At 36.0% G+C, this 26,671-nt stretch overlaps 1 protein-coding gene across 1 annotated transcript in view; it reads right to left on the reverse strand.

The window, feature by feature from the left end:
- Window positions 1-284: 284 nt before the first annotated feature.
- The window catches only part of LOC123564080 (uncharacterized), a 54,132-nt gene continuing 27,745 nt past the window's right edge, over window positions 285-26,671 (reverse strand). The window contains exons 5-17 of the mRNA XM_045357377.2: window positions 26,361-26,502; window positions 25,575-25,723; window positions 22,634-22,715; window positions 21,569-21,711; window positions 11,360-11,601; window positions 9,424-10,488; window positions 7,303-7,388; window positions 6,773-6,945; window positions 4,258-4,395; window positions 3,369-3,510; window positions 2,910-3,049; window positions 2,338-2,419; window positions 285-881 (exon numbers count right to left, since the gene is read on the reverse strand). Coding sequence (XP_045213312.2) covers window positions 419-881; window positions 2,338-2,419; window positions 2,910-3,049; window positions 3,369-3,510; window positions 4,258-4,395; window positions 6,773-6,945; window positions 7,303-7,388; window positions 9,424-10,488; window positions 11,360-11,601; window positions 21,569-21,711; window positions 22,634-22,715; window positions 25,575-25,723; window positions 26,361-26,502 — 3,047 coding nt within the window. The 3' untranslated portion in view covers window positions 285-418. The remainder of the gene's footprint in view (window positions 882-2,337; window positions 2,420-2,909; window positions 3,050-3,368; window positions 3,511-4,257; window positions 4,396-6,772; window positions 6,946-7,302; window positions 7,389-9,423; window positions 10,489-11,359; window positions 11,602-21,568; window positions 21,712-22,633; window positions 22,716-25,574; window positions 25,724-26,360; window positions 26,503-26,671) is intronic.

Below are 26,671 nucleotides of genomic sequence, written 5' to 3' on the forward strand. Positions count from 1 at the left end.
CATACATGTCATTGCAGCTAATGAAAATGTTAATAGCTGGTGTTCACAAGTGAAAGGTACTTGATCTTGTAAAACAAATTGCATTTATTTCATGATTTTCAGTGGTTCCAACCAAGGTTTATATTTTTCACTGTGAAAGTATCAAATATTTTTTCCTATACTATTTTCCCTGTAATATTTCATAAATTCACTGAAAATATTTAATAACAAAATTCCATGGCAGTGTACCATGGAGTCACCTCTAGCTCAAGACTGATAGTAATATTGTACCAGACAAGTAGAAATAATATTTATTCTTTTAATTTTTATTTGCCTATTACTGAAGCACACTGAAAGAGATGCGATTTTTCAAATAATTGAAAAATATGCTGTCTTTAGAACTTGTTGTTGCCAAATCGACCAAAGCACTGTTGAATTTTCATTTTCTCAAGGTAATAACTCTTGCTGTACCACCCAGTACCCTAACCCCACTGTTTTGTTGTGTGTTTCTTGAACCAGAATTTCTTCTAGTGCCAGTCCTTCGGTTATTTGCGACAGAATTTCTTGCTGGTGATTGATTGACGGCTCCATTTCTGTTTTCTTCATTTTCAGTATTGCCACGTCTTCTACTAAACAAACGTCGAAGAAAATTAAACCTTGATCTTGGTCTTTGATTACCTCTCCTTTGTGTGCCAGTATTCTGTGGTGCTCTGTTCCTCCTTGGCGTTTCAGGTACTGGTCTCTGCTGCCTTCTTGGTGTTGTGGTTGTGGGTGCTTGAGTTGTAGTTGGCGGTGTTTCTTCCTTATTTGGGTCTGGTATCACAGGTGGTAAGACGTCTCCTGTTACAGCAGATTTACCATCAGCTGATCTTGATGCTTTACAGTGTTTTGGATTACCTCTCCTGGAAAAATATAATATTCATTATGAATATTGTATGATAGTTAACCCTTACCATGCTAAAAATCTACAATGAACATGCCCATCTCCCAATTTGGACAGTACCATTAACTATTAAAAAGGTCTTTATCAAAAAGATACAGGCTGAATAGCAAAAAGAACAGACAATGATCAGACTGCACAGATGTGCAGGTTTTTCATGATCTACACTGGCCGCAAAGGCAAAACCAAATTGTGTCCAGCATGGAAAGAGTTGATATATTTACACGACTCCAAACATAAATTATAGTTTGTGCCATTGATATATATGGTCTATAATTAACGCTGAAGTCAAATATTGAAAAAGAAAAGTTGTCATATTATGAAACACTTGAATGGCTTTTCTGCGAACAGTAAAAACTGTTAGCCCTTAAACTTTGGACCTTGGACATTAGTTATTGACTTGCAAGTCATTGGGTATGTTTATACAATATCATATATTTACTTACAGGTGTTTGAAGCTCTGTCAGTGAAATATATGTGCAGATTAGATGTCTCTGTAGAGTATTAGGTGTGTGGGATATGGTTAATGCATATATATATATATATATATATATATATATATATATATATATATATATAATGCTAGAGCTTCAAGCGCCTGTGGTTTACTACCAAATATATTGTTTTTAGAATGAATGTTGTGTTACTCTAATACTTTCAGCTTACAGGTCAGCAAAGCACGTACTACTACTTGCACTAATGTGTCTGCATCGGCCATTGTGTGTCATGAATGCTCCACATCTAGACTAATCATGATACAGGGGCCACTTTTATGGGCTGTTGTGGCTAAAAGTTGAAAACAAAACTGAAGAATTTCTTGTAGACAGCTTGATGACATTTCACAATATTGGTTAAGCATCATGGACGTCTCTCAGTTGTTTTCAGTTAGATCCACTTTACCGCTTTAAGACTTAAACATAGAAAAAACAAACCGATTTATCGCGAATGACTTGATAGATTTTTAACCAAATTTTGTCTGAAACATTATTGTATGAACCTTTTCGAAGTTAAGTTCAAACAATTCCACTTGATGCCTTTGTAGGGGCCATCAGAGATGCATACAAATAGAAAAAAACTTCAAAGGACCTCTCTCAAGTTTGTTCAAATGGTTGCACTGGAAAAAATCTTCCAATCGTGTTTTTACAACACATTTGATGGATATTGACCAAACTTGGTCAACTTTTATGGCCGGTCTCAGATTTGTATTTAGGGACAAAAGGTCATGGTCAGGTGATCGCCTTCGGGGATATAATAAATGACCCTCTTGTGTAGTCATCTCTTTCTTCTGTTAAGAATTTTATGAGAACTTATTTGATTCGTTCATTTAATGAAATGAATGACTAGAATTGTTGTCATGCATCCACTGTTCATGTAGTGCTGTGTAGTACCAGCTAGATTTTCCTTAATGTAGTTTTTACCTGATTGGATCCACAATTTTATATACACGACCGGTTGGTGAGCTGAAGCTTGGCGAAGACGTAGTTAACACATATATTTCACCTGAAATAGAGTTTATTCTGCATAGTACAATATACACTAGTAATGAGCTTGTAGTCCTCCACCTCTGATAATTCATGTGGGGAAGTTGGCAGTTACTTGCGAAGAACAGGTTTGTACTACTGGTACAGAATCCAGGAACACTGGTTAGGATAACTGCCCGCCGTTACATGACCGAAATACTGCTGAAAAACGGCGTAAAACCCAAAACAAAACAAATGTAGCAGCTACAACATACATCATTGAGTTGAGTACTCGGGGCTCTGTCAAGCAATCATGTGGTCCCATATATTCTCTATGGGTCGCCAGAAACCCTGGAAAACCCGAGCAGCTCCGCCGTCTCCTTGCGACACTGAATGATCCGTGTTTACTTCTGTATAAAAAAGCAGACTGCAAATTTGTACAGAACTGTCGAAAGGAAGTTTAACGTTCTGTATCATTTCTCCAGTATATTATTGAAATTACGTGAAATATTTAAAAGCTTGAAACCTACCATCTTCATCTTCTCCGAATGCAAGGATATTTTGCTGAATCTGACTGCCCAGTGAACCTAAACACCGAGAGGCAGGACAGATCTCCAGACGTTCACCGCTCCACATCTGCTTCCTGGTGTTCTCTTCCAGCCGGAACAACCTGTAAAAGTAAACAAAAAAAAACAAGTTATTTTGACTGGATTTGGAGCAGTTTAGAACTTATAAATTTGCTGCTTCTTTCTACACGGCCAAGTTTTTGTAAGAACACAAATATTGTCCTGCTTACAAAGCATACTGCAACATTGCTGTTGATGTAAGCGCGAGACTTCAAACTGCCAGCCACATAGCAGTACCAAGAAAGTACTTTAAACTGTTACAGATAATGTTGCAATTTTGTGTCAGACAGTGTCTGTGTCTTAGCAAGATGAATAATTTTCATGATGATGTCAATGACATTGTCGATCAAATCATAAATTTACCCATTTTGGAAATCTCCAAAGATGTACTGGCCGTGCAGGTTTGGGTTCAAGCAGCCTCTGTATATATTTCCACCAACCACAGCTACCCCGATAGTATGGCGGTATTGAAATATCGGATCTGTAATGTTCACTTCAGGCAATCCTAAAAATGTAAATAACCATATTACGAGTCTATCCTCCTTTTACGAATCAACATGTTTTCCTTAATGTCCCTTCTTTAATGTAACAGAAACACGATTCGTCATTTTTAAAGAACTCAAACGGTGGTAAAAGGAACATTTTGAATTTATCAATTTTGATCGGATATTTTCAGACATGATGGAAAACATCAGTTTTAAAATTTTTATTTTGACTTAAATTGGTAATTGGTTGTTATGAAACTGTCAAAGTATCTTGTGCTAGCATAAAAGCAACATTTCCATGTGTAAAATATATAAAAAGAAGATTGGCCAAAGGGGAAAATACATTTAAACTCAACAGTTCAAAAAGATTTTACAACCACCCAAAGCGAATTTAACAGTTACTGTAGTGTATAACTTTTAAATGATTCTTGCGCGATAAAACCGCAAAACAGTTACTAATTTGATGAATCAGACTTGACGAAGACAATTTTTAAATGACATGGCTCACTTCGATTTCCAGTTAAACAAAGAAGAAAATCAAGCTATGTATATTCTGCGATAAACAACGGTTTACGCGCGGACCGGTAAGAGAGCATTATGACGTCAAATTAGCACGTGACAAAACTAACACGGATATTACATGGATTTTGTGATATTTTCATATTTTCTTACATGCTTAAACCTGAATTATTTTATGCTTTAAACACTAATTCAGTCAATGTCTTATTGCAGGATATACAATAACACCAAATGTTATATACCAGTACCTCGCAAACAGTCTGGACAGAAATTTGACGTTCCTTCTTTTATATTCCATCCGTAGTTTGCTTTCTTTTTTACGATATTTACTTCCTCATACGTCTCCACGCCTACATCTCCACAGAATATACGCTCTGAAAACTTCGCTGAAAAAAAAATCGTACTCTTACCATAATTGGTAAAGGTAAATATTACAAATATGTATGTTTGAAAATAATCACAAGGCAGGTGATTCATAAAAGAAAATGGTCGTTTCATCATTACCAGCTTGCACTTGTTGACAGATGTATGTTTTTTCAATAGTTCAGCTGAAATAAACAAATATGACCGAAACTGAACTCAGCACTGTTTGAAGAGCACAACCAAACATTGTGTAATCTCACAAAATATGACACAAGCAAATTAACACCACAGCAAACAATGAAAACGTATATGCATTTAAGCTGCACTTTAAAGTTATCAGATGAAAGTTGTCTTAAATTACTCGTGATCCCCCCCCCCCCCCCCCCCAAACCCGACACAATCCCCTTAGTTCTGGATCCATTTCATTCACTACCAAGTAGAATTATGTTCACTCAGAAACTCTTTATGGTGGCTGATTTCTGCCATTTCCTTCTGGTGTGTTTGCACGTTTAAAGCCAACATGCCAGAACGAAATGGCAGAAATCAGCCATCACACTTTTTACCACTTTTATAGCAGGATTTTCATAACTGACGACTTGCAGCACACAACTTCTAGCCATGTCGGGTCAAGACTTGACTATCAATGTCGTATGGTGAAATAAAAGATCAAAAGATAGTGTTTCGTGCTCGCTCATACCTTTTAAACCTTTTGAAGGAATTCATATAATTAATGCAATTATCAGGGGTATCAATTAACGGTGATGTAAAGCTTTTTGTGTCAGTTTCATATATTAATTAACTCTGTGCCAATTATGGTTGAACGACGAGGTCAAAAGACAGACTGGCAATAATATGATATTATGTTCCCTCCATATCTTTATAGCCATTGCACATTTTTCTCGTGTTTGTGAATGTTCCCTGTGTCGGCTCCAATCCTTTTACTCTCTCAAAGGATTATAAGAAAACTATTACCGACCATGCTGATTCACGGTCAAGAATGTATGGTTAGGAATATACTGACGGGCACAACATGGCAAAAAGATGAGACAATATACAGAACACATCTTTAAGTGGTGACCCTATAGAAAGATGCAGATTTCTACAGTACACAGTTTTATGGTTTTATGTATTTTTTTTTGCGTGAAAACAACCAGCTGTATTAATTACATAGAGTAATATAGGGCAAACCCTCAATAATTAGATTTTCAACATGTTTCAATCTTAACAAATCACTTCAACGTTTCGACACTACTCCTAAGTATCTGTGAGGTGATATACAGCTCAAACAGTTTACCAATATGACTATGTATATTGTATACTGTACTTTCTATTGCTTCAAGCAATTTGCTGCAAAAACAATTATTTTAACCACATCCTTGTATTAACGTACCTTTAGGACATAAGACCTTGAACCGATCTTCGCAGCATGAAAAACTCATTTCAAATTTTATAGTGTAACTACCTGAAAGTCTAAGAGTTTCTTTAACCAGCATGTCTTACTTTGACCTTACCTCTTTCGACACTTCTATCCTCGGATTACACAAACTTAAGGCACATGTTCGCAAAGAGTTAGGCTACGTTAGCCGAGTAAGCCTGCATCTATTAAAAAAATCTCTCTGTTTTTTTGTCTTTCCCATGCTCTGTCGTTCTGTGTCTGTACTGGCAAAGGATGAAACTTTGCACCCTGACACGCTGCCTTTGAAGACGTTTATCATCAAAATGGTACGATATGAATCATATCTCAGGCAGTCCAAACTTACCTCTGTCCACACTAAAACCTTCATGGATAACGCAGACCTCAAACATATATTTCAGGCAGTCCAAACTTACCTCTGTCCTCACTACACATTCATGGATAAAGTAGACCCCAAATATATATATCTAAGACAGTCCAAACATCACTCTGTCTTCACAAAACCTCCATAGATTAAACCGGCCCCAGACGTATATCTCAGACAGTCCAAACTTGCCTCTGTCTACACTACATTTCCGTGGATTACGCAGACCCCAGACATACAGCTTACCTCTTTCTACACTACATTTCCGTGGATTACACAGACCCCAGACATACAGCTTACCTCTGTCTACACTACATTTCCGTGGATTATGCAGACCCCAGACATACAGCTTACCTTTGTCTACACTACATTTCCGTGGATTACGCAGACCCTAGACATACAGCTTAACTCTGTCTACGCTACATTTCCGTGGATTATGCAGACCCCAGACATACAGCTTACCTCTGTCTACACTACATCTCCATGGATTAAGAAGACCCTAAACATACAGCTTACCTCTGTCTACACTACCTTTCCATGAATTACCAGACCCCAGACATACAGCTTACCTCTGTCTACACTACCTTTCCATGGATTACCAGACCCCAGACATACAGCTTACCTCTGTCTACACTACATTTCCATGGATTACGCAGACCCCATGCATAAATCTCAGGAAGTCCCAACTCTTCTTTTCCAGCAAACGGATTGTCATTGGGGATACTGTACTCTTTTCCTGCTACAAAATCTGTCACATCTACATTTACTCGCAGAACTTTCCCATGAAACATGAACCTGCATGAACAAGGAATTTACAGTATCACAATTTCATTGGTATTAAATGGTAATTTTAAGCCTTTTTAGAGTTTGAAGACATTTTTTTTGTTATTTTCCCTTTATTTTAACTTATAAAGCTGTTTTTAGGGAAAGACCTGTGTATGCTGTAAGCTGAAAAGTCTGAAAATGACTCCATTATCTTTCTATACCTTAACAGGCTGGCAGATTTTCTAATGCAACAGGTCTGTGCATTCAATAGTTTGTATTTGTATTCTTCTTCGATTGTCAGATTTTACTTTTACTCTTCGCGAACCAGCTATATAAAGTAAAATGAAGATTGAAACGAATGTTTGAAGGAAAAACAAGATTATATACAGATCCTGCGAGAATTCCATAGCATCACCGTCTCCCCCGTCGTCCCCAATGAAGATGTATAAGTAGCCATCTTTACCGAATAGCAACTGGAAAAGGGAGGAAAAGTACACGTGAACATCCTTAATCTGACGAGTTTCAAGTGGTTGCTGTATCAAAATGTTGTCAAGTAACAGTGTTCGAAACTTTAAAGATATACCAGTTTAAAATTTCATATTTTGAGATGTAGACAGATACTAAATATAAAATTAACAAGTTTATATGTACTGGCAGTATTATATATCAATAGTTCACATTTTTGTACATCTATGGTTTAACAAGGTATAAATATATACTACCATTAAAAGACTGGAAGCTTTTTTTAACAATGGACAGTTGGTTACTGCATGGCACTTGAATAGGAATGTAGCCCGCATACACAAGTAATTTACTTATTCAGTAAAGTTGAAATTTCTATATTCGAAGTAAGTATCTTAAGATGAACGACGAGCATGCGGTGTCTTTAATAGCTGATGAATTACACGTATTTGTGTTCACTTTCCTGATTTTCTTTGTGAGCTTATTTTCTTAATTATCTGTTTGCCCAGATTTATTTTAACAGAGGATGTTACTTGAGTGTCTTTTCATATTGAATTTATTAATCGGGTTGAATAAAATAATAAAATGCGTGGCTCTATCGAGCATTTCTTTTTTCAATTTTCTTCAACGAGTTTCATAAATTCAATGCTGAAAGGCACAAATGTAATATTCTTTTGATCGCATGTAAGTTTTTCCTGCTGAAACATCAAACTGTCTTCTTTCTTCACCTATTGTTAGTAGACTTAGTAAATTAGACCAACGTCTCCTATACTTAAAACGACGTCAATGTTAAAGCTTTATTACACTAGTGTATTATCACTTTATTTCATTCCCACGACGTCAGATATATGATAAAGAATGGAAATGAATTAATTAAGAAACTAGTAACTATTCTAAAGCACCTTCATTTTCGTCCAGATTGTTGAAATATCCCGATTATCTATCACATGTAATTGTAAAACTAGAAATTGTATTGAAATAATTAAGGATATGGCATGTCAAACGTTGCTAAATTAAATATATGTATGTTATTATTATTGTATGTTTGTTATTGTTATTCAATGTCGTGTCATTCATATTCTAAAATTTGCTATTGTTATTGTATATGTCGTTATTCTTATGGTATGTTCGATATTCTTATGGTAAAAGTCATTATTGTTATTCTATGTTTCGTTATTGTTATTGTATTTTTGATATTGTTATTCAATGTCGTGTCATTCATATTCTAAATCTTACCATTGTTATTGTATATGTCGTTATTCTTATTGTATGTTCGATATTCTTATGGTAAAAGTCATTATTGTTATTCTATATTTCGTTATTCTTATTGCCAATACAATAAGAATAACGACATACAGAATAACAATGGAAAAACTTAGAATATATGAATGACACGACATTGAATAACAATATCAAAGATACAATAAGAATAACGAAATATAGAATAACAATAATGACTTTTAGAATATGAATGACAAGACATTGAATACCAATAACAAACATACAATAATAATAACATACATATATAATTTAGCAACGTTTGACATGCCATACATAAGAATATCGAACATACAATAGGAATAGCGACAAATAGAATAACAATGGTAAGACTTAGAATATGAATGACACGACATTGAATAACAATATCAAAGATACAATAAGAATAACGAAATATAGAATAACAATAATGACTTTTAGAATATGAATGACAAGACATTGAATAACAATAACAAACATACAATAATAATAACATACATATATAATTTAGCAACGTTTGACATGCCATGCGTATGAGCTTTCAAAGACCTGCTCCAGTCCTACCTTTTAACCTTAAATTGTCACTGAAAAAGCATGAAAATCCTGACTATATATGAACTATGAAATAAAGTGTGGCGCGTGACCGTTAACTGTTACCTATTGTAATCATGGGTTGCATACACACAATAGAATTTGAATAACCGCGGAGCAGGGCTTTAAGCTAGATAATGCTTTATAAACTGACAGTGGGTGAAACATTAGCAAAGTACAACTGAAATATATTGTTACCGAGCCTCCTGCATGATTTATGGTGTCCTTTTGTACTTCTATAATCACTCTGTTTGAGCTTGAGTCAACTCTATCATCATCTGTGTCCTTCACTCGATATTCTTCCACACGTATATGCAGATCGGAAGTGTTGTTTTTCTTGAAAGTGTAGAACACGTATAGTTTGTGGTTGTTTTTGAACTCTGGATGGAAGGTCAACCCAAGGAGCCCTAGCTGTGAAAATCCATCGTTGTTTTGGTACACTTTAGATTGAATATCAAGGAAGTGATGTCGAGAAATACGACCGTCAGAAAACATGATTTTCACGACACCAGTTTGTTCAGCGATAAAAAGTCGGCCAGTACCATCATTAGCGTTTGCAATGGCAACTGGGTTTCTAAGAGATATGTCATAGGATTGAAGACAGACACACTCGGCCGTGGTCACCTTGTCTGTGGTTAGCCTGGAACTTTCTCCGAAGGTAGAGTCCACGACGGGGTGGCAATACTGTGTTCTATGAGGAGGAAGACCAACTTCCTCGCAGAACTCGGCGGGATTTGATGTTATAGTCAATGAATCTAAAAACTTTGCTCTTTCCCTCTTTTCTTCAGTATTTCCAAGTACGACAAGGAATTCTGGAAGAATATTGTTACAGTTGTCATAAAAACGCGTACAAAAATTATTGCATAACCCGGGAAAGATACGTGGCATTTGTAAGTTATAAGTCACTTTGTTTCTGAAAATCTCAGCGGAGAACGGCGAGCACCTTGCGCACAGGAATGCTTTCGCGTACTGTAAGCAGCTAGGGTTAATTTGTCTGTCTTCACCCTGTCGAACCATGTATCTGATATCTTCATTTATCTCCCCAAGTCGCTCGTCATCATGTGACGTACAGCAACCATACTTGGAGTACTGTTCACAAAACCTCAATGGAGCTGCGGGTGTGAATGGAGGCATTAAATCCAAACATTGTTGTCCAGTTACTTTACTAACGTATAAAATCAATAGCTTCAAACACAACAACAACAAAAAATTCATCTTCGTTGTTAAACTATATTGACTATATTGACTTTCAATTTTTGAGCGCTATAAAAGCAACTGCAAACTTTAATTATGTATATAAAACACCTGAAGTATGAATGATGAGGAAGCACGTCGGCAATATATAACAACCGCAACATTTATCTGAAATGTAGCGACCCTGTGGTCTATGACAGACTTTTCATATAAATATCTTAAATAAAATACAAACCTACATCCTTTTAATTTACTTTATTGACTTAAAAACGTCAATGGACAAATGAACCAACATCTTTTTAGTTTACTTTATCGATTTAAAGAGGACAAACTGGAATATTTGAAAAGATGCTGTATGTTCCCTTGTTTCAAACGTGCAGTTTGTGTTATCTTTAAAATTGTATTTAATCTTACAAAATATACAAAAAAATCACTTTGCCAATATATCTCACCGTCTCCGCCTTTTACATTGCTTGTCTATCAGGATAATTCACTGACTAAGGAACACTCTATAAATTCGAAAACCGTTACCCCGTTATGTAGACTGGCTTTTCCTTGGCCCGTGTTCCGTAAAATTTACCAAGGAGTGTGGGGTGGGTGTGTGTGTGTGTGTGTGGGGGGGGGGGGGGGTGTAGAAAAACATGCACCGTATGGATACGAAATCAAAGTCTTGAACGTTGGTGTGACTTTTGCGACAGGTCAAGTAGTTCTTTGATTTAGTTACGCCATGGACCGAAAACCAAACCGAATAAACTGATAACGGGAGTAATGATAATCGCTTTTTGACAAAATATTGCATTATATACCATGAAACAACTGACAGTATAATAAGTAGTTCTCAATTTTATTTACAGATAATGATTATACATGTAAACACGAGCATCACACTCACTCTAAGACTACGCAAGGAAACGGATACGAATTGTCTTTGAAAAGTTCATGGTGATGGAATCAGTCTGCTTAAGGAACACCAAAACGTCGGTGTATTTGTACATCTGTGAATATTAATTCCATGAAAAATGAGTCCAGGTTGAATCTGAGGTGGCGGGGTACCCCGATATACTGACAGATTTTTCTTCTTCTCCTCTCGTTCTTTCTTGAACTGTTTCTGCATTTTTCGCCGTCTGTTTCGAAGCTCTTGTCTTTTGAAGTAGTCTAAGTAGTTCATCATCCTCCCATCACCTGCAGAGAAAACTCTTTGAGTATGAAATAACTGAGATGTTTGAAAGATCAGAACATATAAATTTCCTTGTTAAGTGATGAACAAAGGTATCCCCGGTCAATATCTCAGGAACGGGCAGGCCACTGGGTGGAACAACCGACACGGCTTCATCCCTGTTTGAAACAACCGACACGTGCTGGTGTCTAGGTAATATAACTTACCCCGGGTGGAAAAACCAACACGGATTGGAGCATGGCCGACCAGCTGGAAAGTTTCTGTGGCATTTTCTAGTATAAGTATTGCCATAACCTATGTTCAGACCATGTGCTTTGTTCAAAGAAAATAACTCCTGAGGCTAATTTTGTATAATTATGTCCCTTCTCTTCCCAAAACACTGGTCGGCCAGAATATAGTCTCAGTTACACTACACCGTATAGCGTTAACGGACGTCCAACGTATAACAAAATTTTCTATCCGTTCGTGTCCGTTCGTATGCGTGTCTTTTCCGTTTCTCATGCGGCGCCTGCGCTCCTTGTCCGGCGATGTTCGTTCCATCTGGTGGAAGGTTTTGAGCTTGTCAAAATTTAAACGTTCACCGCCGGACAAAGTTGTCCGTTAAATGTACGGTAGCAATGCGCTGATATGCGTTTTGTTCGTTACTCGTGCGTTCCCTATTCTGTACTTGTCCGGTTCGCATCCCATCTTGTCCGGTGCACCTGATTCACGGCCGGACTACTACCGGACATGCAACGGATGTAACGTATGTTCAACGGACGATAACTAACAAGAACGTTTTGTCAGTTTCTCGTGCGTTGCGTTTACGTTTTACGCGATACAAGTCCGTTCCTAGTACGGTGATATTCGTTGAACGGTGCGTTAATCTTGCGGTCATTGTGCGTTTTATGCGCCCCGATCGCGATCGCAGCGGAGGATGCTTTTCGTCACCGGATAACTTTCTGCCGCAATTTTTCTATACGTTTGGCGTCCGTTAACGCTATACGGTGTAGTGTGACTGACACTTATATGACAGAAATAAGTATAAAACAAAATACCACGGCCAAGTTCGATAACCACCAAAATTGCCCCAGGCACTCTTGGATTATGGCCCTTGAATTATTCGAAATCTGCGAAATTAGCCTTGTCCATTCAAACGGGCTTCTAAATATTCAGTTACGTATTATAAAGGTAATAATGTTGATGTTGTATGCCTTGTTAACCAAATCAAGAGATCACAGAGTGATCTTGGCGCCCACCATTGAGCCATTTTTTAATGTTCCAATTCCAAGACTAGCTCAAGGTCAAAATCAAGGTCAAATTTCATTTCGGTACACAACACTGTGCATGTGGTCCATGCATGTGGTCCAAATTTGAAAGCTGTAGCTTGAGAAATGTGAAAGTAGTTTCAAGGTCAAAGTTCATTTCGGTATAATAAACTATGCATATGCTTCAAATTTGGAGGCTGTAGCTTGAGAAATGTGAAAACTAGGTACTAGGTAAAAATCAATGTCAAATTTCAATTTAGAACACAAAAATAGGCATGTGGTCCAAATTTGAAGCCTGTAGCTTCAGAAATGTGGAAGTGGGTCACTAGGTCAATCTCAAGATCAAAGTTCATTTCGGTACACAAAACTATGCATGTGGTCCAAATTTGAAGCTGTAGCTTGAGAAATATGAAAGTAGGTCACTAGGTCAAAATCAAGGTCCAATTTCATTTCAGAACACAAAACTATGCATGTGGTCCAAATTTGAAGCCTGTACCTTCAAAAATGTGGAAGTAGGTTACTAGGTCAATGTCAAGGTCGAAGTTTTTTTTTTCGGTGCACAAAACTATGCATGTGTTCCAAATTCGAAGGCTGTAGCTTGAGAAATGTGAAAGTAGGTCACTAGGTCAAAATCAAGGTCAAATTTCATTTCTGAGCACAAAACTATGCATGTGTTCCAAATTTGAAGCCTGTACCTTCAAACATGTGAAAGTAGGTCACTAGGTCAATGTCAAGGTCAAAGTTTTTTTCGGTACACAAAACTATGCATGTGGTCCAAATTTGATGGCTGTAGCTACAGAAATGTGAAAGTAGGTCACTAGGTCAAAATCAAGGTCAACTCATGTCAAGGTTTATATTGCCACTCGAAACTATACATGTGGTCCAAATTTGAATGTTGTAGGTTATTGACAAGAAGATTTTAAAAGCTTTTCCCTATATAAGTCTATATGAACCATGTGACCCCCAGGGCGGGGCCATATTTGACCCTAGGGGGATGATTTGAATAAACTTGGTAGAGAACCGCTAAGTGATGCTACATTACAAATATCAAAGCCCTAGGCTTTGTGGTTTTGCCATATTTGGCCCTAGGGGAATAATTTGAACAATCTTAGTAGACGGCCACTAGATGATGTCACATACAAAATATCAAAGCCCTAGGCCCTGTGGTTTTGGACAAGAGGTTTTTCAAAATTTTTCCCTATATAAGTCTATATAAACCATGTGACCCCCGGGGCGGGGCCATATTTGACCCCAGGGAAATAATTTGAATCATCTTGGTAGAGGACCACTAGATAATGCTACATACCAAATAGCAAAGCTCTAAGCTCTGTGGTTTTGGACAAGAAGATTTTCAAAGTTTTTCCCTATATAAATCTATGTAAATTAGAAAAAAAAACAAAGGGCCATAACTCACTCACAAATAGTTAAACCAGTCTTATTTTCAGGGGGACACAACTAGGGTACCAATACATCATTCTGACAAAGTTTGGTCAAAATCCCCCCAGTAGTTTCTGAGGAGATGCGATAACGAGAAATTGTTAATGGACGGACGGATGGACGGACACGGACCACGGACGCAAAGTGATTTGAATAGCCCACCATCTGATGATGGTGGGCTAAAAAAAGAGTAATCAAGGTATTTGTGAGGTTCCATGTGGGATGAAATTGACAATTGGATCAAAACTGTTTGAATGGACAAGGCTAATTTCGCAGATTTCGAGTAATTCAAGGGCCATAATCCAAGAGTGCCTTGGGTGGGCAATATTGGTGGTAATCGAACTTGGCCGAGGTATGTATTATGCCAAAAAAACATTGTCACCAAGTTTGGTGAAGATCGGATGAAAACTGTTCGACTTAAGAGTACAGACAAGGCTAAATTCGCAGTTTTTCGAGTAATTCAAAGGCCATAATCCAAGAGTGCTTGGGGCGGTTTAGGTGGTTATCGAACTTGGCCGAGATATCATGCCCACAAACATTGTCAGCAAGTTTGGTGTAGATCGGATGAAAACTTTTTGACTTAGAGAGCGGACCTGCTTTTCAAGTAGGTGCCGCCCGGGTGTTCACATATGCCTCGCTCTTTCGTATGAAAATAAAGATTATCTAGTCGGTAGACAGACAAGTATTGTCAATACTGCTATGGGCCATTAAAAATACTTACTTAGTTTTTTTAAAGTGTTCGAATCTGACCACTCGGAGGTTTGGTCAGAAGATTAGCAATACGCATATTTCTATCTGTAAAGTTTCTTTCTCGGCTTGGCAGCAGAGGTTTCAACAAGTGCATCACTTATCCAGTTAACTGTCGTTAGTAATGCGTTAATATATATTGCGCAATATGCAGCAGCTCGAGAATGTAACAATGTTAAACGTAAAACTGTTCAAACAAGATGCATGCAAGGTCTGGTAGTTCAGTTTTTTTTTGTTTACGTGCAACGTGCCAGCCAGAATGATATCGCAATGTTGCATTGTGATACATGAGCAACATATAGGGAGGGTAGCGACTGACTACGGTATTACGGTATTTAAGTGCGGAAGTTTTTACTTCATTTCCCTACTTTTTCAATGCAGCTAAAAACAGGTCAAACTACTTACACTTCATGAATACTAATATATCATTTACATATTTAACGTGTTTTCCAACAATTTTTCAGTCGTCTACTTGTAGCAGTGAGCACTATGTCCAACTGTATAGTGTTGCCTTATTGGAATATCACGCCGTAGACAAGTGACAGGATACCTTAACCAGTCAAATTATACTAACATTGGGCTGACCAGTCTACTTGTACCATTTTTCACTTCTTTGGTACAAGGCGGCCAGGGAGCGAACCCACGATCTCCCCGGCGCACTCCAAGCAGGCGCTTCACCATTAGCCTAACTTGGCGGTAAGAATAAAGGTTGGGCATTCGGGTAAACGATCAGCAGAGAACACATTAATTTTAACGGTATTTAGTACTTATACGTTTGTTTCTGTAAATGAGAATCCATGGCCAATTTTGCAACAAGAAATCAGCCATCAACTAGGTGTTGACGATCTGAATTTTATTTGCTTCAGACATTGCATATGAGAACCCATGTTTGTACTGGTCTCCCAAAACAAGTAATCCTACCGTTGGTAAATTTTAAACTCAGAAACCACTGATCAAACGAAATAAATTTGCCACGAGTCTTCGACTTGAGAGGCAACAAGTCAGATGTTTGAACTTCGAGACTTTACCTCCAGTACATCTCTATAACCTCAGCCGTGGAACAATGGACTTTGTTTTCTGAGTTTCACGTTTCAGGTGTGTAAATCGCACTATTTTAATAATATTTGCAGATTTCAACTGAAACATCTAACATATTGTCGAAAACTTCACATTTTAATGTCTCTAGTCTGTGTGAATACTGCACACATTGATGAAACTGGTTCATTAGATCATACAGTATTAACCTGGATTGCACTTAACATGCCAACATAACACAGACGAGCACATGTTGTAAATTGTTTTATTTTTCATCTTAACAAACCATGTCTTTTTTTAATGAAACAATTATTATAATGAAAACCACCTGTATCAAAATAACCTTCAAAACAACATAATACACGAGTTCAGCAAAATAACAGGTTACAGCTGGTTCAGGCCAGCATGTGATGTATCATCCTACAGATGATAAACATTTCACTTCATCTTTCTTTTGAAAACAACTTATCAGAAAGACACTTCTGTTTTTGTAAACAATAGTCATTTTGATTTAAAGTATGTCTGGGATTGAGAACACATAAATTCAAGAAATATAAAATATACCACTGCATTTACAACTCATATGAACAGTAAAAAGATTCTGAACAGTTTGATTTTATAAGTGTAAAGTGCAAATTAAGAAAAGAATTAATACCACAAAAATATATTGTATATACTAATACTTAGGCCAATACATAATGACAAAGTATGTTTCACATGTGAAAAACCACTTGCCAAAAGCTTATCAGTAAATGTTCTCAAGCCAATAACTATCAGATTGAAAAGATGTTTAAAATGCCTTTAACAAGTAAATTCAAGTTGCATAAATATAAGGCACTTAGATAATACAAACACTTTCCCAACTTAATGTGTTCTTTTAAAATCACTTGTAAGATGTGAGGATAAATGTAAAATTGTTATAAATGTTTTTTTTTAATGTAAAATTAATGTATTTATGTATAAAGCAGTAATAAGAATGAAGTGTAGTTTTGCCATCAGCTGTTCTCATTAGCATAGACACTTATATAGTTATAAATGTCTTATACATGTATTACAACACACAAATCCGAAATCTCAAGTAAAAAACATTCAATAATGTGGTGCAATGTCAAGAACTCTTCTTAATTCAATATTACTCATTATCAATTAAGTATGTGAAGGTTTTTCCAGGAAACCTGTCACTGACAAGATTCTTAAAGTTAAGATCACTCAGAGGAGTTACTGTGTTTTACCATACAGAACTTCATTAACATAAAATCGGAAGAAATTATGCTGCCAGATTAGACCCAGAACAACCGAGTAGTATTTTATAATGCAGTTCTATACCCTGACATGTAAACTACAAAAATAAATTTTTCTTCTTCTACTGATGATTTCACATCATACCTTGTAAAAGCTCATATAGAAAAACATGGCACTGGTTACCATAGTGCTGACAATGCAGAAACATGCATGTACACAGTCATGCTAATCTACACGTGCATGCGATCACACACTTTGATGGAAATACATTAATATACTGCAACAATGAGTATTCTTGATAAAAATAAATTAAATCTATAAAAGTATAACGAAAAATTGACCTTATAAAACTGCAAAAATATACAGTGTAATATAAATTGGAGGGTGAAAATTTGTTAACAAAAAAAGCTGATAAAAGTGATTAGAATGACTTTTTTATGTATTTGCTATCGATGTGCTGAATACAGCAAAATTTAAAGCCAAATTTTATCTTTGCTATTTTTAGGTTACTTGGACAAATCAAAAATACAAAAGTAACAAAAAACGTTTGATACATATCTTACAGAATATTTAAAAGAATCTATATCATCCAGGAAGCAATAAAAGTAAACTAAGACTGTAGAGTCTTAAAAAGTAACAACAATATTCATGCACAAAAGAAAAGCAAGCAGCAATTTTGTTCAACAATATGACATGCTTTGGTAAGTGAAAAAGAAACAACTGGTTACTGTGAATAAAGATTTTACACTTTGTTACTGTTGTATTAAGTAAGAAAAACCAATCTGAAATTTTTCTCACTATTACTTCACATTTATGTTAAAATTTTGCAAAAAAAGAATTCAGTTTTAAAAAAATACTATAAGAAAAAAAAAATTGCTATAAAGGAAAAGATCCAAAGATTAATAAGGAAAGTCCTGTCAGAAGAAACCCTCCTATTTACATGGCTGAGTAACGAAGCCAGCGCTGGATAATATCAAGGATGCTAGGAGAGAGAGATGTGGACGGGCCCTTGGTCGTGGTCTCTTGGGATGCTGTAATGGTAGTATAGAAACTGCTATAATAGCATCAGGTTACCAAACGGAAGTAAAAAAAAAAATTATAGAATATAGAACATTTTGTTAGAATCCTGTACTTGCACAATATCATAATGATTATGTAAAATATTAACAAATCTGTGAGTCAGGAAAAGGAACACACATTAATCATAGAAAGTATTCTGTAAACAGAAAAATAAAGAGAATTCTGGAAAACAAAAAAGGCAAATGATTCTGCAAATAAATCAAGCGTTTTTCAAATAATTAGACCAAAGAAGTAACCAAAGGTAGTTTTCAGTAATAGTAAGTAGTTTAACTAAAGATTTTTTTTTATTTTTGGATTTGATGAAATTATTTGCCTGGCAGAGTAGAATCATTAAACAAATATTTCAGGGTTTCATGCAAAACTACTACAGGTTTGTAAAAACCGATCAAGTAGTTCATAAGCCAGAACCATGAATTGCCCACCTGGTGTAATACAATTGATCACAGATTCCTTATTCAAGACTCAAGAGCATACCTGAAAACTGTAGGCATTATTTGTGACAAAACTATTTGAATAAGTAGATCAATTTAGTACATGTTAGTTATAACCACTGTAAATCACCAAATCATATAATAACATAAGCCTAGCCCTCTCATACCATAAGCATACTAGTTTCTTGTGGATAGCAGGAACACATGTGCAAGTTAATGTAATATTCTCCAATACCACAGCATTTTACACTCTCCTAAAATATCTAAATAAAACTATTTAAACACATGAAATGAAACACTCCATCAGATGTGTGAAAAGTGAAATCAGTATTACAATTCAAATGAAAAACACGTAAAACAGGAGTTTTTAAGTTATGTTTCAAATATAAGAGTTAACAAGAGCTCCGCCAAGCGTGGCAATATATGCCCGAAGGGTTACATCAGAGGATGGCAGCAAAATTTAAAGAACTTGACTGCTGAAGCCCAAAGGACAGAAACAACAAAGGGAAGAAACTCCTAAGTCCACAAAAAAATATTCTAAGTCAACAAAAAAAATCCTTACCAGGTACAGGTATGTCAAAATACACTTTACAATTGGAGGTACCATCCATGTTGTACCACAGAATAGTGGTCTCAGTTTTTCCCTACGGCCAATAATAAAAAAGTTTCAAAATAAGCTATTTATAGTAACATAAAAGGGAAGTAATTCAATTTTTTTTTTATTGTAAGTGAACAAAAAAGGGATCTGCCAAATAAAAACAAAAACACTGCAATGCAGAGCAATATACACAAAGCAGTCATATATGACCTTTGACCCCTATGTGTGACCTTGACCTTGAAGCGAGTCATCCAAAACAAGTGCTCTGCATGTCATCTCGGTGTGGTGAACATTTCTGCCAAGTTTCTTTGAAATCCTTCAAGCAGTCCAAGAGTTACAGAGCAGACACAAAACAAACTGATATGACCTTTGACCCAAAGTGTGACCTTGACCTTGAAGTGAGACATCCAAAACATGTGCTCTGCATGTTGTCTTGGTGTGGTGACAATTTGTGTCAAGTTTCTTTGAAATCCTTCAAGGGGTTCAAGAGTTACAAAGCGGACACGAAATTGCTAACGAAAGGAGGGACAGACACCAGGGTTATAACATAATACGTCCCTTTGGGCGTATAAAAATAACTCTTTGAAGTAAAACGGAAGTGCTACAAAACTATTACTGTCTGCTAACAGCATAACCACATTCTGTAGTCTAATGGCACTTAAAACACTGGAATATATGATAAATCATAAATTGCACCAATTTAATCATACAGCAACAAATATGTAGAAAATACATTTTTTCCCTGTTGACAATAAAAAAAAAAAATATATATATATACATATATATATAAACATATATATATATAAACACCCTTCACATGCATATAAACTGTACTACAATTCACCTTTAAATCTGAAAATATATACTTGAACTGTTCTCTAGAAAACTGGGCTCACTGAGGAAAAGCCTAGGCACCAATCAAAATCTGAATCAATTTAAACTGCACCTTGACTTGTGTTCAAGTTTACAAACTTGTGTCCAAGTTTACATGAAAATATACACAGTATTCAATGTTGATCTGTCCTGTTTTCTGCAAGAACCTACATACTATATACATGTTCTATTGTGAAACAACTATCATGTTCAATATACTGGCCTATAAAACATAAATTAACAATAAGCAAAACATGTACATGCCTTCTTTAATGCATCTAACAATTGTAAGAATTGCCCTTGCCACTATATAAAGCATTTACAAACTTAAAGCAAATATAGTAATAAAAATTCCATTGGGTAAAGAGATAAAGAGCAGACAAAAAATATTATAGATTGCATTTTGTGATTCCGAAATTGGAAGTACAGAAAAGAAAGTTACGTTTTGCATGTCATTTCATTACAGATAACAACATTTGTGACATGTTATCTGAAAGTCATTCCAGAGTTAACAGATACATGTACATGGAAGACATAAAATAATCCCTATTCAACTTTTGACCTCGCAGTAAGTCCATGAACTGATATGACTGAAAGTTGCATTCATTCCTTATTGTTAACAGTTGTAGCGAGTCATTGGAAAAATCTTTCTAGGAGTTTAAAAGATACAATGCAGAATTAAAATAATCCCCATCTGCCTTTGATCTCACTGAAAGACTTTGGACCAATGTGAACAAAAGGTGTGTTATGCACACTGTTTCATTCTTACATTTATGGTAATTTAACTGAAAATATTTGTGAGAGATTTACAAACAGACTGTTGGACAGATGACTGGACAAACAGCTATATGTACCCAATTAGTTAGGGAAGCATAATTACAAGCAACAGTTACTAGGTAACATCCACAATATTTTTGTAAGATGGTAATAGTTCAGGCTGATTTAAGTTTCCTGTTTTATGTTTAAGTGTGTCACATTTGTTAAATTTTAAAGTAACTGTTCTTTTCCTGACCTACTCTCCATAGAAATACTATATAATAACAGAATATTCTGTAAATGAACACTGAAATGTCATAGAAACTGTCACATTTGTGTTGCAGGACACTTGAACAAAGATTCTACTGTTAGTAAACTTATTAGTTCAAACATCTGTGACTATTTACACTATCACCATGACAACAAGACATTAACTGGATTTTTACAATGCAACATTCCTGTACGCCAAGCTAGCTCTGCATGCCTCCATACTTTGTCACCAGTAACAGTAAAGTTAGTAACATACCGCTGGAACCAGTATACTGGGGCACAGCATCACTGACAGTGGTACCAGCTATTACTGTGGGTGTAGTGGTACCCTTTGTTTTTGTACTGGTTCCAGTACTTGTTGGATTCCTCTTAGATTTACAAACTTCTGGATGTCCTCTCCTGTGAATAAAATGGAAAGATTTTAAGGTTTTTCAATATGAATAAACAGCTCTTTAATAAATGCAGAAAACATAATTGCAATATACACCAGAGCAATGTGCCTATTACTGTAAAATCATTAAATTTCGTGGTCATGGTCAAAACAGCAATTTCGTGGGGATATAAATTTGTGGATTTCAACTTTTGAACATAAAATGAATGGGAATTATACTTGTTCGTTGGGATAAAATATCGTGGATTGACTCAACCATGAAAATTAGTCCCCCACGAATATTAATGATTTCACAGTAAGTTCAAGGATCACAGGTCAAAGCAATTTGAACTTCACGAAAGGTAACTAAAGTGACTGACAGACAGACGGACGGATGGACGGACAGACAGACAACCAGCACCATCACATAATACATGTACATCCAGCTGACCATTTAGCATGATATTAACCATAATCTTTGAGTAAGATGCATCAAAATCAAGAGGGTCTACTTTTTGTAATGATCTCAAAATCAAGTTATCATCCACAAATCAGTGTTGCCAAGCTTGCAGATAGTCAAAGCATTCTAAACATACTGAGAAGAAACATTTTTGTACCAGTAGTACCTGTGACCTGGAAATCATTAAGGGTTGTTCACTGCTCTATATAATTATATTACTTGATGGCTCCATGACTTCAGGTCAAATACTTTTTAGAGGTACATGGAACACAAACTTGAGTCCTTTACGCATACCTTTTACCAAGTCAAGGACAATAACTCTGGTCTTGCAGAGTGAAATCCCACACAAAAACTTCACATGCTGACTAATATTCCTAAAGGTTTCAGGATTCTATGTAAATATTTTTTGAGATACTAGTGCCACAAACGTTTAATGCCTTCTACACATAGTTTTGACTTTTCAGCAATCTTTCTCTAATCTGATATCTTACCTCATTGGATCAACAATTTTGTAAACAGTCCCGGCAAATGATGCTGTGCTTGCAAAGCTGGTTGATAACATGTACACTTCACCTGTAATACACAACAAGGTTAACAGGAGTTCATCTCTGACCATTAAGCAAAAACACAAGTGCCCAAAATAAAACCTGAAAGGACCTTGACCATCTCACTTTACTTCTCACCAAGTGGCAAACATCCTTCAGCAGTTCATTAAAAGTTGTTTAAAGACTTTTCTGTATGTTACTTTTACATCCAAAAAATGCATAATTATTGGAAGAAACTTAATGATTGTCAGCTAGATGTATTATGTGATGGGGCTGATTGTCTGTCTGTCTGTCCATCCATCAGTCTGTCAACAGTGCTACAGACTGGGTCTGATGATTCCATCAAGCAGTTTTTGAGAAGTTATTTGCGATCATTTTTCATCTTTAGCTCTTGTGGCCCTGAAAAAGGGCCTGGTGCCCCACTTTGTACAAAATTGGGGAAGGACCTTACAGACAAAAAGAATCATCAATTGATTCATGGGAAGAAGTCATTTACATGTTTTTGTAATTTTAAATCTAGTGGATCCTAAGAGGGAACAAACATCCAACTTTTAGCAAAATTGGAAGAAAACCTTACGATGATGCTACAGACCAAGTTGGATAAGATCCATCAAGTGGTTTAGGAGTAGAAGTTGTTTAAAGGTATTTTTATTTTTAGCTCTAGTTGCCCCTGAAAGGGATCGAGGGCCCTCGATTTGAAAAAAAATTTGGCGCGGACCATTAAAGATCCTACAGATCAAGTCTGATGACAAGAAGTTGTTTAAAAGTATTTGTATTTTTAGTTCTTATGGTCCTTAAAAGTAGTTTACTGCTCCCACTTAAACAAATTTGGTGGAGAATCTTATAATGATGCTTCAGACAAAGTATGAAGAAGATCCAGGCAGACGTTTATGAGAACAAGTTTTTCAGTTCTATTTCTATTTTCAGCTCTTGCAGCGACTAAATTCAGTTAAGGAGAACTGTTTGAAAAACATTGGAGAGGATCTTTCAAGGATGCTGTCCCAACAACTTCAACAAATTTTCGAAAGGACTCTACAAGGGAGCTTCAGACCACGTCTGATGGTGATCCATCTAGTGGTTCATGAGAAGGAGTTGTTCAGAGATTATTCTGTTTTTAGCTCTGGTGGTTCCTGGTGGAAAAATTTGAAAAAAAAAAAAAAAAAAAAAAAAAAAAAAGCAAGAAGACATTACAAGAATGCTATATATTAAGTTTAATGAAGTGATGATTGTTTAAGGGCTATTCTATTTCGGCCCTGGTGGTCAATAGATTCAATCAAGCAAAACTGTATGAATAAAACTGGGAGGACCTTACAAGAATGTTAAAGTCCAATTTAGGTGATGATCCATCAAGCAGTTCATAAGAAATCATCTAAAGGTTTTTCTATTTTCAGCTCTGGTGGCCCTTAGAATGGAATCATTTGAACAACTTTATAGAGGACCTTACAAGCATGCTTCTGACCAAATTTAACGATGATCCATCAAGCAGTTCAAAAGAAAAGAAATAGTCCCATGTTTTTTTTTTTCATTTTCAGCTCTGGGAGCCCCTAGAATCAGTGAATCTGAACCCACATCAATGAGGGGTAAGTGAATGGAAGTCAGCCACTTTAACCACCCAGCCACGAAGGCCCCCTATAGTTACAAACTTGTCCTAGATTTTGAACAGACAAACATTATGTTCAAGTCTTACAAAGATCAGTTAGAAAACTTGGCCTTTGGAGTGTTATCAATGTTCTTCTAGGATTTTTCACCTGGATAATTCAGTTTCTAACTTGACCTAGATTTCATAGAAACAAACATTTTGGCAAAGTTCTAATGAAGATCAAGTAGAAAATGTGGCATCTAGTGTTAAAAAGGTATTTTTATGATTCAATCTGGTGACCTAGTTTAAAATTTCAGGTAACCTAATTTTGAACCTGACATAAATTTCAAAGAGATAAACATTCTGACAAAGTTTTATGAAAAAAAACAACAAGTAGTAAATGTGGCCTCTAAGTGTGTGAACAATGTTTTTCTATGATTTGACCTAGTGATTCAGTTTAAGACCTTCGGTAAAAGAGTTTTGAAATGGACCTAGATTTTACAGACAAAAATTCTGACAAAGATTTATGATCAAATGGAAGATATGGCTTCTGGAGTGTTAACACGGTTTTCTATGATCTGACCTAGTGACCTAGTTTTTGACCTCAGGTAACTCAGTTTTGGACTTGGCCTAGATTTCATAAAACCAAACATTCTGGTTTTATGGAGATAAGGCAGAAAATCTGGCCTCTAGAGTGTCAACAAGGTTTTCCTATTAAGTGACCTAAAGACCAAGATTTTTTACCCCCCAGATGACCCAGTAACAAACTTGTTGGAGATTTTATTGAGGGTAATACTCTGACCAAGTTTCATTAGGATTGGGCTAAAATTGTAACCTCTAAAGGGTCAGAAGTCAAATTGTTGATGATACAAAATGTGCATCTACATCAGCTCACCTTATTAAGCACTATGTGAGCTAAAAAGTTAAGGCCAGATGACGGACACAGCTCCATCACAAAAGCTGACCTTGAACCTTTGGTTCTGACAAGCAAAAAAACAACAATTTTCAACTGTCAAATTACTGCACTCCTGTCAAGCAAGTATATCTACTATCACTTTTGTTATATTTACCTCACAACTACATAAATGTACAGTGATGTATTGTTCCTGTTACCTTTCTCCTTCAAAGACACTTTCTAGTACTGTGTCCATAGATCGACTATTTGTATGTTGTACTGATTTACTTTACCTACTATATTATGTAGTTTATCTTCATTCAAACACAAATCTATTAAAATGAAAAATAATCCACAATTATTTAAAGCCAAATTAGCAGACCATGGTTATTTCCCTTCTTTAAGGTACATACCATATTCATCTTCTCCAAATGAGATGATACTGGTAGCGTAATCATTAGTCAGAGGCGGTACACACCAGTCTGAGGCACACATGTTCAGTTCCTTGTGGTGCCATTTCTTCTTTTTAGGATTGGAAGGTCCTTTGAGGCGGAAGAGTTTCCTGAAATAAAGGCAGTACTAATGAACTGCAGAAACAAATAGTGCTTAGATATAATGCGATATATAAATGTCCTTTACAGATTTTGTTGGGTTTAACACCATAGTTCAACTTTTCAGTTTGATAAAAGAAATTACGGAAAACTTGCCATGATTCCAAGGTGGGTGAGGCACGACCAGATAATATATTTTAGAACAGAATGTTTTCTCATAAAAATTAATGAAGCTAACATAATTTTACAAAATGGTAAAATGATGAAATTATCAGGTAAATAAATGAGATACTGACCACCAAATCTACTCAAATTTACAAGTTTGCTCAGCAGCATTACACTGGTTTTGCATATTTCATTGAATTTATGTTGGAGTACAGACACAAATTTTCTGCAATCAATATTTTGACATATTGTCACTTTGATGAAGGTGTACTACCGGGATTGATGTTGGTAAGAGAAATATAACAAATTACATGTATGTTGAAGTAATAACTGCTGGTTATATCAATATATGTATCTGTGTTTACCATACAAAAACAGTGCAATGTAAAATGTAATTAATGTTATGTAACGCTCAATGACTGAATCATAAATTCAGTAAATACAGAAATCAGCCATATTTTGAAATATATTATTAAAGATTACCCTGACATGAAGTCTCCATAGATATAGAAACCATTAAGGTTTGGACTCTCACAGCCTCGGTAAAAATGTCCTCCAGTCACAGACTTCCCCACATTATGTGTGTACTCAGCTATTGGGTCTGTAAAATTCACCTTGGTATTGGCTGAAATTTATATCAACAGAAAACTAGTGTTATCACTAAAGTTAATCAATACCCCCAGATGTCCCCTCTGATACAGGGCAAGTAGAATGCTGTGACCATGACATTTGGCATTTTAAGAGTGACATTGACATTAGACACAGTGACCTGGGTTGTGCACTCATGCATGTCG

The sequence above is a fragment of the Mercenaria mercenaria genome, chromosome 1 (genome assembly GCF_021730395.1).
Source record: "Mercenaria mercenaria strain notata chromosome 1, MADL_Memer_1, whole genome shotgun sequence".
Classification (NCBI taxonomy): domain Eukaryota; kingdom Metazoa; phylum Mollusca; class Bivalvia; order Venerida; family Veneridae; genus Mercenaria; species Mercenaria mercenaria.